Source organism: Garra rufa, chromosome 18 (assembly GCF_049309525.1).
Source record: "Garra rufa chromosome 18, GarRuf1.0, whole genome shotgun sequence".
Classification (NCBI taxonomy): Eukaryota; Metazoa; Chordata; class Actinopteri; order Cypriniformes; family Cyprinidae; genus Garra; species Garra rufa.
This window is the reverse complement of record NC_133378.1, coordinates 36,672,777-36,688,463: the sequence shown is the minus strand read 5'-3', so window position 1 is coordinate 36,688,463 and position 15,687 is coordinate 36,672,777. Positions and strand designations below refer to the sequence as shown.

The 15,687-nt window shown below is 33.6% G+C and overlaps 1 protein-coding gene across 1 annotated transcript; it reads left to right on the top strand.

Moving 5' to 3' along the window:
- The first annotated feature begins 802 nt into the window (after nucleotides 1-802).
- Nucleotides 803-11,730, top strand: zfp64 (zinc finger protein 64 homolog (mouse)). Its single transcript, XM_073823408.1, has 6 exons — nucleotides 803-893; nucleotides 2,589-2,744; nucleotides 4,299-4,415; nucleotides 4,536-4,598; nucleotides 4,683-4,934; nucleotides 7,202-11,730. The coding sequence occupies exons 1-6, from the start codon at nucleotides 872-874 to the stop codon at nucleotides 8,482-8,484; spliced, it is 1,893 nt and encodes a 630-aa protein (XP_073679509.1). The 5' UTR covers nucleotides 803-871; the 3' UTR covers nucleotides 8,485-11,730.
- The last annotated feature ends 3,957 nt before the right edge of the window (nucleotides 11,731-15,687 follow it).

The window sequence follows — 15,687 nt, the reverse complement described above, 5'->3', positions numbered from 1 at the left end:
CACCATATTTGGGGGAATAAAATGTATAAAATCAAGCATATTATATATGAACAAAACCCTCTGTAAAAACCTTCAGAATACAGACAGGAATAAAAATGTAAAGTTTGGTGCTTGTAAGTGTTATTGAAGTGGAGATTTATAGCTCAGTATAGAAAAAAAAACTAATTTTGAGAAAACAGACTTAAAAAATATGTATTGTAACTCAAATTTATTGACACAAATAGATAAAGTGCTATTAAAGAAACACTTTTTGGGTGTTTTCTTTCCACTAGTCTGAAGCACTTGACAGGTGCTTGAAAAAAACAGTGTTTTAAGCCCTTAAAAACGAAAATTTTACATGATGCAAACGTTACATTGATTTTAAATGACAGATTACTTGCAGTTCAGTGCCAGAATTGTAATATCACACACTTTATGTATTAAATGTGAATTTCCCTGATGTTTAAAAAGTGAAGGATGACACACTTAAGGCCAAGGAAACATTATTTACGTTAACTGTTACCTGAAGTGCGTTCTTAACAATTACTCGATGGCTTAAAGTCGTTTTATGAGGAAATGCTTACTGAAAATGGAAAAGTAACTTTAACTGACCATGTACGCCTAACTTTACCTGTTTTTGGTAGCAGTGTTTGTCTGTTTTTTGGCAAAATACTCGCTCCTGACGGTTGAGGCGCTACTGCGCGCCCTTTACTACAGCAGCGCTGAACGGCTTTCAGTGATGAAATGATGTTTACCATCAAGCGGTTCGCACTGTCGTAAAACTATGAGGTTTGTTGAAAACCGTTCGAAATGAAGAGGACACAGAAAAACAACGCGAATTAAAGTTGTCAAATACTTCACAGATCGACTCTCAGTTGGCATATTCATCCACATGGCAACGTTCAACGGAGAAGGTATATAAATATGTCATCTATATGTGCAAAATCCCACAAAAACACTGTTTAGAACAGGTTTGGAAAGAAATTCCTGTGTAATACAGATAAATATTTACAGCCGTGATTTAAATATTGACACTATTAAGGCATATTAACGAATTAAAGTCATTTTTTAGTGTATGTAATAATAATAATGATGTTTAATTTATAGAGCTTGTGTTCATTGTTGACATAATGTTAATTTCACATATATTTACATATAAAATCATTTATATACATATAGATAGATAGATAATTTATATTCATATACACTACCAGTTAAAAATTTTTGAACAGTAAGATTTTCAATGTTTCAAGTCTCTTCTTCACACCAAGCCTGTATTTATTTGATTGAAGTCCAGCAAAAACGTGATGTGCAAAAATGTGAAATATTTTTACTATTTAAAATAACTGTTTTCTATATGATTATATTTTAAAATGTAATTTATTCCTGCGGTTTCAAAGCTGATATTTTTACCATCATTACTCCAGATACATGATCTTTCAGAAATCATTCTAATATGCTGATTTGCTGCTCAAAATGAATCAAAATATTATTATGTTGAAAACATTTATTTTTTAGGTTTCTTTGATGAATAGAAAGTTCAGAAGAATAGCATTTGTCTGAAATAAAAATCTTTTGCAACATTATAAATGTTTTTATCATCACTTTTGATCAATTTACAGCATCCATTCCTTGCTAAATAAAAGTATTCATTTGTATAATTTCTTTCCAAAAAAATTACTGTTGAATGGTGTAGTGTATAATGTTACAAAAGCTTTTTATTTCAGATAAATGCTGATCTTTGGATCTTTATGGAAGCCCGTTCACTGAAGGAAAATTTAAAAAAACAGTCATTGTGAGTTTTTATCACACAATTCTGACTTTTTTTTTTGTCAGAATTGCATGATACAAACTCACAATTATTTTTTCACAAGACTTTTTTCTTGGAATTGTGAGATATAAATTTGCAATTGCAAGTTATACAGTCAAAATTGCATGATATAAACTCACAATTGCGAGAAGTAAAGTCAGAATTGCGTTTTTTTTCCCTCACTGTTGCAAATTTTTCGATCTCGCAATTCTGACTTTATTTCTCAAAATTGCGAGTTTATTTATAACTTGCAATTGACAATTTATATCACGCAATTCTGACTTAATTTCTCAGAATTACACGTTTATATCTCACAATTCTGACTTTATAACTATTAATTGTGAGTTTAAATCTCATAATTCTGAGAAAGAAGTCAGAATTGCGAGATGTAAACAAAAAAGTCACAATTACCTTTTTTTATTTTTTTATTCAGTGGCGATAATATACTTAACTGTTTTAAATATTGATAATAATAATCATATTAATAAAAGATGTTTTTTTGAACAGCAAAGCATGTGACACTGAAGACTGGAGTAATAATGCTGAAAATTCTGCTTTGATCACAGAAATAAAATACATTTTAAGATATATTCAAATAGAAAAGAGTTATTTTAAATAGTAAAAATATTTCTAATTTTTACTGTTTTTGCTGTTCTTTGGATCAAATAAATGCAGGCTTGGTGAGCAGAAGAGACTTCTTTGAAACTTACTGTTCAAAAACCTTTGACTGGTGGTTTATATGATATTTTTATTTACTTATTTACATTTATTTATTTAATATATATATATTCATTTGCAGGAGTAAACCACCTATTAGTTGAAGTGAGTCCTGACATCCACATCTGTGGCTTCTGCAAACAGCAGTACAACAACGTTGAACACTTTTTTGCACACAAGCAAAACTGCTGCCAGATCCCGTCGACTCATATATCAGCCCGAAACGCTGGACCCAGTGGTAAGTCTAATGTCCAAGTAATCTTGTCCCTTTTAAAGGTTATAATGACCCTTTATGGGCCATGCTACAGAATTGGTCCAAAGTCAGAATTGGAAACGTATTGAGAAAAATTGTCTATTTCCAAAAATTGTATGTATGCAAATTGTATAATATCCAAAGTACACATTTCTAGTAATTAATTGACAGTTAATTGTCATATTTTTTAGAAAGCTTTGGAATATTTGTCCTCTCTCCAAATTTGTCAATACTGAAACGCAGTAATATATAATTTAATTAAAAGGCTCATGTTGACCAATTAAAATTGTTTACATCTACCTTGCAAATATTTTTGGCTATACATTTTTTTTAATATATTTTATTTTAAAAAAAATCTGAGGTATAACATTTACTTTTTTTAAACAATATTTAAAGTATAATTTATGAGATTTGTTGTATTTTTAAATCCAATTTTTCTTTGTAAAAGGCAAAAAAGGTTTATCATACTAATTCCAAAGTTAAGGATTCATTAGTTTGAATATACATTAAACCAAAAACTATCATAACATCTTAGATGATAATTCAGTATACTTTATTTTTGACGAAACATCCTATGTTTCGGTAGTGACTGCACAATTTTAATAGTGACAGACAGTAATGTTTTAGTAGCAACCACATTACATTACAGAATTTTTGCTTGTTGTCTTTAAACTAAAACACTAAAATACAAAAAAATAAAAAATGCATAACTGTACAAAAATGTTGTTTATTTCCCCCAAATATGAAGAGTATGTTTTCCCTTTTGTCACTAACGACACAATGATGACATGTTTTGGTAGTGACAGTTTTATGAGATTATACCCAAAAAAACAAACATGTCACTACCAAAACTCCACTGAAAGTTTTGGTTTTGACTGTTTCGGTTGTGACAATTTAAGATACTTTTGAACCTAGCTCAAAGATGCTAATCAGCCTATGGTTAGCTAGCATAGTTATGAACATATAAAAACTGTTATGGAATAACTCCACAAAAAAGTAGATTTTTCATATTTTGAACACATTTACCTCAAAATGATGGGGATATGAAAAAGAGGAATGCAGGAATATTTTTTCTGATTATAAATGTAGGGGTGTAGTTAAAATCAGTCTCAGCCAATGGACTAAAATACTGTTTCAGTAGTGACATGAAAAATGCATTTTTACATAAAGTTTCCTAATTTACAAAGAAAATATAAAATAAGTATTGTTTGTTTTATTTTGTTTTTTACTTCACTTTAGAATCAACAATATACTTTTAAAAACAACAATGGAAAATTACAAAAAATGTTTCAATATCATTTTCATAATATATTTAAATCCAGTAAATTATGATTTAAATATATTACGCTTACTCATATTTTAAATATTATTGTGGGTTTCAATAGATAATAGAAGGCTCTTAGATTTGAATACTTAAATGTTTTTTAAATGTTTTTTTGGGGGGTTGTGGGACAGCAGTTTGCACCAATTCTGTAGAATCGCCTTTATATAGTAGACTTCGCTGTTTACTAATAAGAAAAGTGTTGTTGTTTTTTTCAGAGTCATTTCAGACATGCCTACCAAAAGTCAAGAAGACCCTCACCAAAGCCCAGAAAACCTCCTCCAAAAAGCTGAAACCTGCACTAAGTCAAAAAAGACACATATGCACATTCTCAGGTTAGTATCAGCAACACATTGCATTTTTTGCTTTGATATATTTATTTTTAATGTATTAAAATTTTAATATTTTCACTGCATGGTGCTTAAAGGACGCTTTGTTTCATTTTGTGCTCTTAGGTTGTACGTTCAAAACTCAGTATGGCCAAAAAGACATGGAGAGACATATTTTAACACATACTGGTAAGTCGTTTAATGTCATGCTTTATCATTATCAAATGATGCTAAATGAGCATTGAAGTGCTGAGATCTGAGTCCTTTCTTCAGGTGAGAGGCCTTTCGAGTGTGAACTCTGCCATAAACGCTTCAGTCGTCGCGATAAGCTCAATCTCCACAGCCGTTTGCACACTGGAGAGAAACCGCACAAGTGTAAGTACTGTTCGTACGCAGCGGCCGACAGCAGTAGCCTGAAGAAGCATCTTCGCATCCATTATGACGAGAGACCATTTAAGTGTCAGATATGCCCCTACGCCAGCCGCAACTCCAGCCAGCTAACCGTTCACCTCCGATCGCACACAGGTGAGAACAGTGTCGCAGACAGTAGCTATGTTTCCATCAATCTGTTTTGATGTGCATTTTGAAGTATTGCATCGGAAACGAGTAGGGATGTAACGATATTATCAAAACTGTCTCGATATTATCGTGGTCACATGACGATATGGAAAGATATAGGTCTCCCAGGCAAAAAGTTAAGATTTTTGAAACATTCTAGCATAAAAGGTCTTTAAAGTTGTGGTTTGGGCCATTATGCTTTGGTACAGTATCTGTCAAACAAACTAAAACTGAAAGCGCAATATGGCTTAATCTCTTCATCAAGTCTGTTTTCGCAGTGCATTTCAACAAAGCTTGCACTTCGTTCAGGCAATCAGCTTGTGATCCAATGTTTTCCGTGCCTCAGAATGGCTCTGTTCGCAGTGAATGCAGTAAACTTGTTTACTGCATGTGCTGTGAGTTTAGGGCACATTTGGGAATGCAGTGTGCATTATGCCACCAGTTGTGCTTTATTTTCTTGGCATATGATTACAGCATTTCACTAGATTTGTAGTGAGACGTGGTTTTGTAAACCTGTTTTCACTGAAGCTGGAGTTTTTCAGCAAAATAAATGCTCTACTGCTGTTTCCGTCAACATAAAAGCTTAAAAGTGCAGTATAAAATGTTGACAGCTACTGGTTTAAATGGGTAACATTACTGCAGTCTAAATTCAGAACATCTCTTTCAAGTGTAAAAATTAGGAAAGAATAATTGTAATTTCATATAACTATGAAATATTTATTTTCATTTATTTTACAGTGCAATTGAATGGCTATTACTCTCATAGGAATAACAATAATATAAAATTGTTATTATCATTATATTAACATTTTTTTGGATCCTAAAACACCAGTGTGAATTTAATGACATTATATCACAAATAAAAAGAGGGTTGAGTCACCTTTAAAGTTCAGATAAAAGTCTTTTCAACTTTTTTCTGACTTGAATCTTAAATTTGCGAGATGCGAGGAAAAATGCTTGTGCGATCTTTTGCAAACATGTTGCATTTCCCTGAAAAACTCTGTATTCTCTTACAAAAGTATTGCATTTCACTGAAAAAGTTTGCATTCATTCACAAAACTATTGCACTCACCTGAAAATATTGCATTCTCTTGCAAAAGTACTACATTTCCACAAAAAAAACTTTTCTTGCAAAGGTATTGCATTCTCTCATAAAAGTATTGCATTGGCTTAACAAGTTTTCATTTTCTTGCAAAAGTACTGCACTCCCCTGAAAATGTTTGCATTCTGTTATACAAAATATTGCATGTCCCTGAAAAACTGTGTTCTCTCTCTAAAATATTGCATCCCCTGAAAAACTTTGCGTTCACTCCCAAATGTTTGTGAGAGAGCACATCTTTTTATTTACCATATCCTCGTCCCTTTAGTGATTCTGTACTAAAGACATTTACAATATTACAAAATATTTAAATTCTAAATAAATGCTGTTCTTTTGAATTATATATTTATCAAGAAACAAGAATCCTGAAAAAAAAGTACTACAGTTTCCACAAATATCGAACAGCACAATTGTTTTCAACATTAATAATAATAATTTTTCTTTCACAGCAAATTAGCATATTAGAATGATTTTTGAAGAATTATGTGACACTAAAGACTTAATGATAACTTAATAATGCTGAAAATTCAGCTTTGCATCATAAGAATAAATTACAATTTACAATATATTCAAATAGAAAAAAAGTTATTTTTATTTGTAATAATATTTCACAATATTACTGATTTTATTTTATTTTTTTGATATACAAATTCAGTATTTATGTGCTTAAGAGGTTGTATGTGTGTGTCTGTGTGTATATAAAATTATTTGTATAACTAACAACAGACAATAAATATCAACTAAAATCTTGAAATGAAAACACACAAAAATCAAGTGTTTTTGTAGTTGTTATTTTTGCTGTTTTTAACCACACCATATTTCCTGTTACCACTGAGAATTTACATAAGATAAAACTGGTTTTCCTGTTTGTTATCAAAGCCAAACAGCACATCTTTCCAATGTTATGAAAATGAGAACACACACAGCCAGTTATATAAACACATGCATTTTACCAAAAAAAAAAAAAAGATGAAATAAAAGTGTGAAAATATAATTGTAAATCAGTGTATTTGCTAACAAATCATGCATTATTGAGCAGTGTCATTAGTATAGTGTTCCTTTTTTTGACTGAACAAAACAGGTAGTATAGATTGTGATATTTATATTCACTTCACATCCCTGGATGTTTCCTCAGGTGACGCGCCGTTCCAGTGCAATCAGTGCGATGCCAAATTCAAGATCAACTCTGACCTGAAGCGTCACAGTCGAGTTCACTCTGGCGAGAAGCCTTATAAGTGTGAACTCTGTGACTACCGCTGTGCCATGAAGGCCAATTTAAAATCACACGTGCAGCTAAAACACAGCGCCTCCGACTCCTTCCGCTGCTCGAAATGTGACTTCCAGTGCTCCACCAAAGCCGCCCTTCGACACCATTCCCGCCAGCACCAACCGGTCCAGCCTTTGCAGTGCAGCAAGTGCAGTTACTCCTGCTCCAGCAAGGGGGCGCTCAAGATCCACGAGCGCGTACACTCAGACGAACGGCCCTTTAAATGCGACCACTGCTCATTTGCTAGCAAGCAGCGTAGTAACTTGTTAATCCACAGGAGAAAGTGTCATGCGGATAAACCCGACAAGCAGGGTACGAAATCAGGACGAGGAAGTGGGATGGGGGAGGAACCGCCTAAACCTCTTAGCTCGCGTTACCGTGCAAGACTGGAAGCGGCACGGGCGTTTCGTTGCGATTTATGCGAGGCTTCATTCGTCAGGGAGGATTCTCTTCGCAGCCACAAGAGGCAGCATACTCAGCAAACTCAAACTGTCACCAAACATCCCGGACAAACCTCGGTTGCAACCAACACGTCGACTTCCTATAGCACGACGCATCTTAAAATCATCATGGCGCCCTCTATAGGCCCTGAGGCTACTTTTGTCCAAGCTTCCTCAGGAAAGGCTGCAGCCGTTCTGCTTGCTCCGGAGGACCATGATGTGCTTTTGAACCCTGTAATACAGCATGTCAACATGCTAGCACCAGAATCCAGTCTTGGGCACCAAACGGTTTTACTCACTCAAATTGAGTCAGGTGAAGCCACCTCTCAAACTTGTACTCAAAACTTTATCGCCTCCTGTTCTGCATCTGCTTCTGACGGCACACACACCTTTATAACATCCTGTTCTGACCTGGAAAGCCTCCACAAGCTCATCCAGGAAGGCGGGACCGAGGTTACGGTAGTGACTGAAGCGAATCCGGCGATTAATGGCGCAAAAGAACCCTTGAACATTGATGGTTCTTCATCTCAGGATGTGTCTAAGCACACAGACGACGCTGAAGATAATTTAGATATGGGTCCACCAGAAACCATTCTCGTTCAAAGTCTCCCTCTGTCGATTTCAACACAGGACCAACAGGCTAATAAGTACCATTTGTCTCCACACCATTTATTTTCAGACTCCAATACAGTGGACATTAGTGATTCGTAGTATTCGTAATACACGAATAATGAGATTTCACCGTGATAGAGACTTTAAAGGGATAGTTCACTCAAAAATTTAAATTCTGCCATTAATTACTCACCCTCATGTTGTTTTAAACCCGTAAGACCTTTGTTCGTCTTCAGAACACAAATTAAAATATTGTTGATGAAATCTGAGATCTCTGACCCTCCATAGATATGTTCAAAGTCCAGAAATCTAAGAAGGCGGGACCGAGGTTACGGTAGTGAGGGAGGCGAATCTGACAATTAGCGTCAAAAAAGAACTCTTGAACGTTGATGGTTCTTCATCTCAGGATATGTCTAAGCACACAGAGGATGGTGAAGATAGTTTAGATATGGGTTCACCAGAAACGTTTTTTTTTTTTTTTCAGACTCCAGTACGGTGGACATTAGTGATTCGTAGTATTCGACTCACAAATGTTTGTAGAGACTTTAAATGGATAGTTCACTCAAGAAGTGAAAATTCTGCCATTAATTACTCACCCTCATGTCGTTTCAAACTTTTAAGACATTGGTTCGTCTTCGGAACAAAAAATTAAGATATTGGTGATGAAATTTGAGAGCTCTCTGACCCTCCATAGACAGCAAGGGTCCTACCATGTTCAAGGTCTAGAAAGGTACCAAGAACATCAACAAAATAGTTCATGTGACATCAGTGGTTCAACTGTAATTTTATGACGCTACGAGAATACTTTTTGGAAAAATTTTGGATTAAGGTAAACAAAAAGCACTGATGTCACATGGATTATTTTACAATGTTCTTGGTACCTTTCTGGACCTTGAACGTGGTAGGACCCTTGCTGTCTATGGAGGGTCAGAGAGCTCTCGGATTTCATGAAAAATATCCTAATATGTGTTCCGAAGACAAATGAAGATCTTACGGGTTTTGAACGACATGAGGGTGAGTAATTAATGACAGAATTTACATTTTTGAGTGAACTATGCCCAAGCAGGCTAGATGCCATATTGAATTTAACACGAATGAAGACAAGACTATAAGGAATGGACTTCTGGTGAGATCACCTCTCAAACCAGTACTCAAAACTTTATCGACTCCTTTTCTGCGTCAGCTTCCAACACAAACTTTCATAACTTCCTGTTCTGACCTGGAAAGCCTACACAAGCTTATCCAAGAAGGCGGGACCGAGGTTACGGTAGTGAGGGAGGCGAATCTGACAATTATGGTTGCAAAAGAACCCTTGAACATTGATGGTTCTTCATCTCAGGATGTGTAAGCACACAGAGGATGCTGAAGATAGTTTAGATATGAGTCCACCAGAAACCATTCTCGTTCCAAGTCTCCCTCTGTCGATTTAAACACAGGACCAACAGGCTAAACATTTGTCTCCACACCATTTATTTTCAGACTCCAATACGGTTTACATTAGTGATTCGTAGTATTCAACTCACTAATGTTTGTAGAGACTTTAAAGGGATAGTTCATTCAAAAAGTGAAAATTCTGCCATTAATTACTCACCCTCATGTCGTTTCAAGCCTGTAAGACCGTTCATCTTCAGAACACAAATTATGATATTGTTGATGAAATTTGAGAGCTCTCTGAGCCTCCATAGACAGCAATTTTATGACGCTACGAGAATACTTTTTGGAAGAATTTTGGAATAAAGGTATTTTAGTTTTTTTGCACAACAAAAAGCACTGATGTCACATGGACTATTTTACAATGTTCTTGGTACCTTTCTGGACCTTGAACGTGGTGGGACACTTGCTGTCTATGGAGGGTCAGAGAGCTCTCGGATTTTATCAAAAATGTCTTAATTTGTGTTCTGAAGACGAACGAAGGTCTTACGGGTTTGGAATGACATGAGGGTGAGTAATTAATGACGGAATTTACATTTTTGAGTTAACTATGCCTTTACGTAGGCTAGATGCCATATTGAATTTAACACGAATGAAAACGAGACTATGAGGAATGGACTTCCAGTCCTAGATTGTGTAATTAACATTACAGTTGTTTTCTGGAGTTTTTTTCTACTCAAAGTTTTTTTTTTTTTTTTTTTTCAATAAAGCATTTTGTCAGCTCTACAGTCGGTATATTAAACCACAATATACACGGCAAAAAAGGCTTACAGGTATCTTAAGTAGTATTTTTGTTTTGTTTCTAGTTCAAATATAAATTAAGATGCATTTACTAGATAAGCAAAATGGCAAGATATTTAGTCTTATTTTCAGGGGAAAAAAACTAAGTGCAGTTTGCTTAAAACAAGACTAAATATCTTATGATATTTTTCTTATCTAGTAAATGCATCTTAATTTATTAATATAATTTTTTATATATATATTTTGACTAGAAACAAGACAAAGACAAATTTCTTCTTTCTTTATCCAACTAATGTTTTGTTCATGTTGTATTGGAATTACAGCAAAGCGATTAGTCACGATTAATTGATTCAAAGTAAATGTTATGCTGTAAATGTTTACATACTATTTGTGTGTGTACTCTGTATATTTATTATGTAAATGTAAATACACACACATACTTGCATATATTAAGAAAAATGTTAGATTTTTTAATATTTAAATATTTATATTTATATATACAAGTGTTTACATACAAAAACATTTTAAAACATATACATAATAAATAAACACAGTACACACAAATAGTATGTAAACAAACTTTTGTTTTATATTGATTAATCATTTTGCAGACCTACTGTAATTATAAGAGATCTAAAACTCAGAAATGTTTCGGTTTTCCATTTCAGTTCTCATCCAAAATGGATCCATGTGCAAGTTTAATGGAAATTACAAGAAAAAACTGTACTACATTGAAATACAATGGACGCGCACAAGTTAACACCAGTAAATATGGTGTTGAGATTAATAACTAATTAACTTTAACTGTTCAAACTTCTGCCGTTTGGGTGAAATAATTCAGAGCTTTCATAAAATTAAGTGTTTTAATGTGTTGAAAAAGTGTAATTATGGCATTTCCGTTAAATCTGACAAGACCTGAATGCAGCGTAACATAAGGGTTGCCATGTTGGATCAGGGAGTCATTGTTTCATATTCAAGTTATACATCAAATCAAAAGTGGATGAATTATGTTTTTTTCCCTCTCTTCTACAGTGAAATAAACATTCCCCTTTTTAACTCTGTGACTTGTTTTACCTTTTAAATTGTGTATTTCCGTTTTCCAGGTGGTGTAGTGGTTAACCCTCTGCACTGGTTAACCAAAATGTAACCCTTCAAGAAACATACTCTATACAAGTATACTGCCTTTCAAAAGTGAAGTTTTTTTTTTTTTAAGAAAGTAGTGCTTTTATTCAGCAAGGATGCATTCAATTGGCAAAATCAAAAGTGGCAGTAAAGTAATGTATAATGTAACAAAACAAATTCCAAATTCAAATAAATGTTCTTCCAAACTTTGTTCATCAAAGAATCCTAAGTTTTTTACTTTGATAATAATCAGAAATGTGTTTTTTTTTCTCAGAATGATTTTTGAAGGATCATGTGACACTGAAGAGTAATTATGCTGAAATTCAGCATAGTATTACAGAAATAAATTTCATTTTACAATATACTCAAATAAAAACCAGTTATTTTAAATTGCAATAATATTTCACAATATTACTGTTTTTATTGTATTTTTAATCAAATAAATGCAGCCTTGGTGAGCAGAAGATACTTTTTTAAACATTAAAAAATCTTACCAACCTCAAACTTGAATGTTGGCTTAAAAAGTCTGAAGTAATTTTTATGTAAAAATGTATTAAATATTTTTTTTTTTGAGTAAAACCTTACAACAATCTCATTTTGTGAGCTAGAAAGTCAGTTGTTGTTAAACTGGCCTGTTTTTCACAGCCTTGTTTTCATTCGTGTCAAAAATTAAATATGGCACTGACCTGATTAAGGTCTGTCATAAAGCTAATATTATTTGTTTGGTTGGTTAATTTCCTGTTCCTTTATCCAACCAATGATTCGTTCATGTTGTGTTGGAATTACTGTAATTATAAGAATTATAAAACTCAGAAATGTTTCAGTTTTCCATTTAAATGCTCATCCAAAATAGATCCATGTGGAAGTTTGTTAGAAATGACAACAAAAGCGCACAAGGTACCACCAGTAAATATGGTTTTAGGATTAAAACCTGGTTTACTTTTAACTTAAGTTTTTTAAAAAGACATGAATAGATCTTGTAAATTGAAAATGTGTAATTATGTCAATTTCTGATCAATCTGACGAGATCCGAAAGCAGCATAAGATATAGAGGTTGCCATGTTGGATCAGGGAGTCACAGTTTCATATTCAACTCCTTTTTAACTCAGTGACTTTTTTTACCTTTTAAATTGTGTTTTTGTGTATTTTCGGGTTTTTAGGTGGTGTAGTGGTTAACACTCTACACTGGTTAACCGAAACGTAACCCTTCAAGAAATATACTCTACACAAATATATTATCTTTCAAAAGTTTGAGGTCAGTAAGGTTTTTTTTAAAGAAAGTAGTACTTTTATTCAGCAAGGATGCATTAAATTGGTCAAACGTGACATTAAAGTCATGTATAATGTTACATAAATGTTCTTCCAAACGTTTTCAGTATCGATAATAATCAAGAATGTTTTTTCTCATAATTATTTTAGAAGAATTATGTGACACTGAAGACTGGAGTAATGATTCTTTAAAAAAAATTCAGCTTTGCATCACAGAAATAAATGACATTTTACAATATACTCAAATAAAAAACCTGTTATTTAGAATTGTAATAATATTTCACAATATTGCTGTTTTTACTGTATTTTTGATCAAATAAATACAGCCTTGGTGAGCATACAAGCCTTCTTTCAAAAGCATTTAAAAATCTTACAGACCCCAAACTTTTGAATGTTTGCTTTAAGAGGTTGCTGAAGTCATCTTTATATAAAAAAATTGTTAGATAACTTTATTTTTGAATAACTATAATGCATTCGATAACATTAACTAACAATGAGCCATTTTTTATAGCATTTATACATACTTGTTCATATGTGACCCTGGACCACAAAACCAATCACAAGGGTCCAAATTTATACATGAAAGCTGAATAAATAAGCTTCCCATTGATTTATGGTTTGTTAGGATATGACAATATTTATCCGAGAAACTACTATTTGAAAATCTGGAATCTGAGGCAAAAAAAAATAAATCTAAATATTGAGAATGCCAACTTCCAAATGAAGTTCTTAGCGATGCATATTACTTATCAAAAATTAAGTTTTGATATAATTACAGTAGGAAATTTACAAAATATCTTCATGGAACATGATCTTTACTTAATATCCTAATGATTTTTGGCATAAAAGAAAAATCAATCATTTTCACCCATACAATGTATTTTTGGCTATAGATACAAATATTATTTGTATTTATAAATGGTGAAATAAACTTAAACTTAAAGTATTGTTAGTTCATATTAACTAATGCTTTTAACAAGAAATGAAACCTTGCTGTAATGTTGCCTAGTTTTCAAATAGCGTGTAACTTATCTCCAGGGATCTTTGTCACAAAAATCCCTTCATATCTTCTATTCTCGTTATTGCTCATTGCATTCTTGGTTCTTATCAAAACCAAAATACTAAGCGGCACTGTTGTAATATTTTATTTCCATTTGGACAACTAATAAGCTGAATTTCTCAATGGGAATGAAATACAGTTTAGTCAGTAGGCCTACATTAATTGTTTTAAAGCAAATCTCTTCTTTCCTGTAGATGGCAGTGCAAACCTCAAAATGCCGTAGAGCCAGACAAGCGACTGAAGTAATCTCAGAAAGGCATCAATCATCTCTTATCTGGTGTTTTTAGTGTAATTTAGGAAATAAAAGCGACCCCAGCAGATATTACACACGTATGCGCTTTGAATTCGCTCCATCGCTGATATCCACCTTGTAGCAGTTAACCAATGCCTACATATGCATGCGAACCATCGCGTTTCCTGCAGTGACAGTTACGCGATAAGATCTTTCAGGCAGTTGTAGAGATGCAGATGGAGACACATGAAATATATGAGTGCTGCCTTTTGCCTGTGCGTGCATATGTCTGACCACCAGTCTCATATCAGGCCATTTCCCCGCCACAAAACATCAGCGAGAGCTTAACTTATCCAACCAGATAAAGCCTGTGACCTCTTCCTCTCACAGGATAGGTGAGCTGGAGAACACCTGCTTGCGCCGGTTTTCTACCAACAGCATGCATTTCATATTTTATTTACGGTAGATATGATCTCGCAGCGACCAGAACCACTTGAATGTAGTGAAAAATGCTGAAATCATAGAGACGCTTCGATTCAGTTAATCGGAATTTATTAGTTAATTCCTTTTTTTAAGACATTTATTGTGTACAGTTATTAACTTTATAAATGCACAGTAGTTTCTTGACCATGAAATTCACCACACTAACAGCTGCTAGCCCTATTTGGGTGTCAACAAATAAAGATTCGATTCATTGGATGGAATCGATTCTTTGACATCGAATCTTTGATTCGACAATTTGCATTTTACATCCAATCTTTGAATTGACGTTGGCAGTTAAATGCATACACAAACTTTATAATTTTACAAAGTGTGAATGGAGCCAAAATATCCAGCCTTCGATGAAATTCACCACACTCTAAGCTACCAGCCCTACTTGGGTGTCGAAAGATAAAGATACGATTCATTGGATTGATTCAATTCTGTGACATCGAATCTTTGATTCAACGTTTCCAGTTAAATGCAGTTATATACAAACTTTATAATGGTACAAAATGTGAACGGAGCCAGAATATTCAGACTTTCATGACATTCACCACTCTATAAGCTACCTGCCCTACTTGGGTGTCGAAAGATAAAGATTCGATTCATTGGATTGATTCAATTCTGTGACATTGAATCTTTGATTCAACGTTTCCAGTTAAATGCAGTTATATACAAACTCTATAATGGTACAAAATGTGAACGGAGCCAGAATATTCAGACTTTCATGACATTCACCACACTATAAGCTACATCTACTTGGGTGTTGAAAGATGATTCGATTCATTGGATCGATTTGATTCGTCGAATCTTTGATTTTTAACATTTAACTTTGCAATTAAATGCAGTTATAACGAACTTTATAATGGTACAAAGTGTGAACGGCGCCAAAATATCCAGCCTTCTTTTTGTTTTGTTAATATCCAGCGTTCTCTGAGTGTTTAGATTCAAAAAAACGTTTGAT

Excerpts from the sequence above, each read along its gene's own strand:
- zfp64 (XM_073823408.1), top strand. The coding sequence starts at position 872 with ATGGCAACGTTCAACGGAGAAG. Across the intron at positions 894-2,588 it reads GGCAACGTTCAACGGAGAAG|GAGTAAACCACCTATTAGTT; the intron begins GTATATAAATAT and ends ATTCATTTGCAG. Across the intron at positions 4,599-4,682 it reads ACATATTTTAACACATACTG|GTGAGAGGCCTTTCGAGTGT; the intron begins GTAAGTCGTTTA and ends TCCTTTCTTCAG.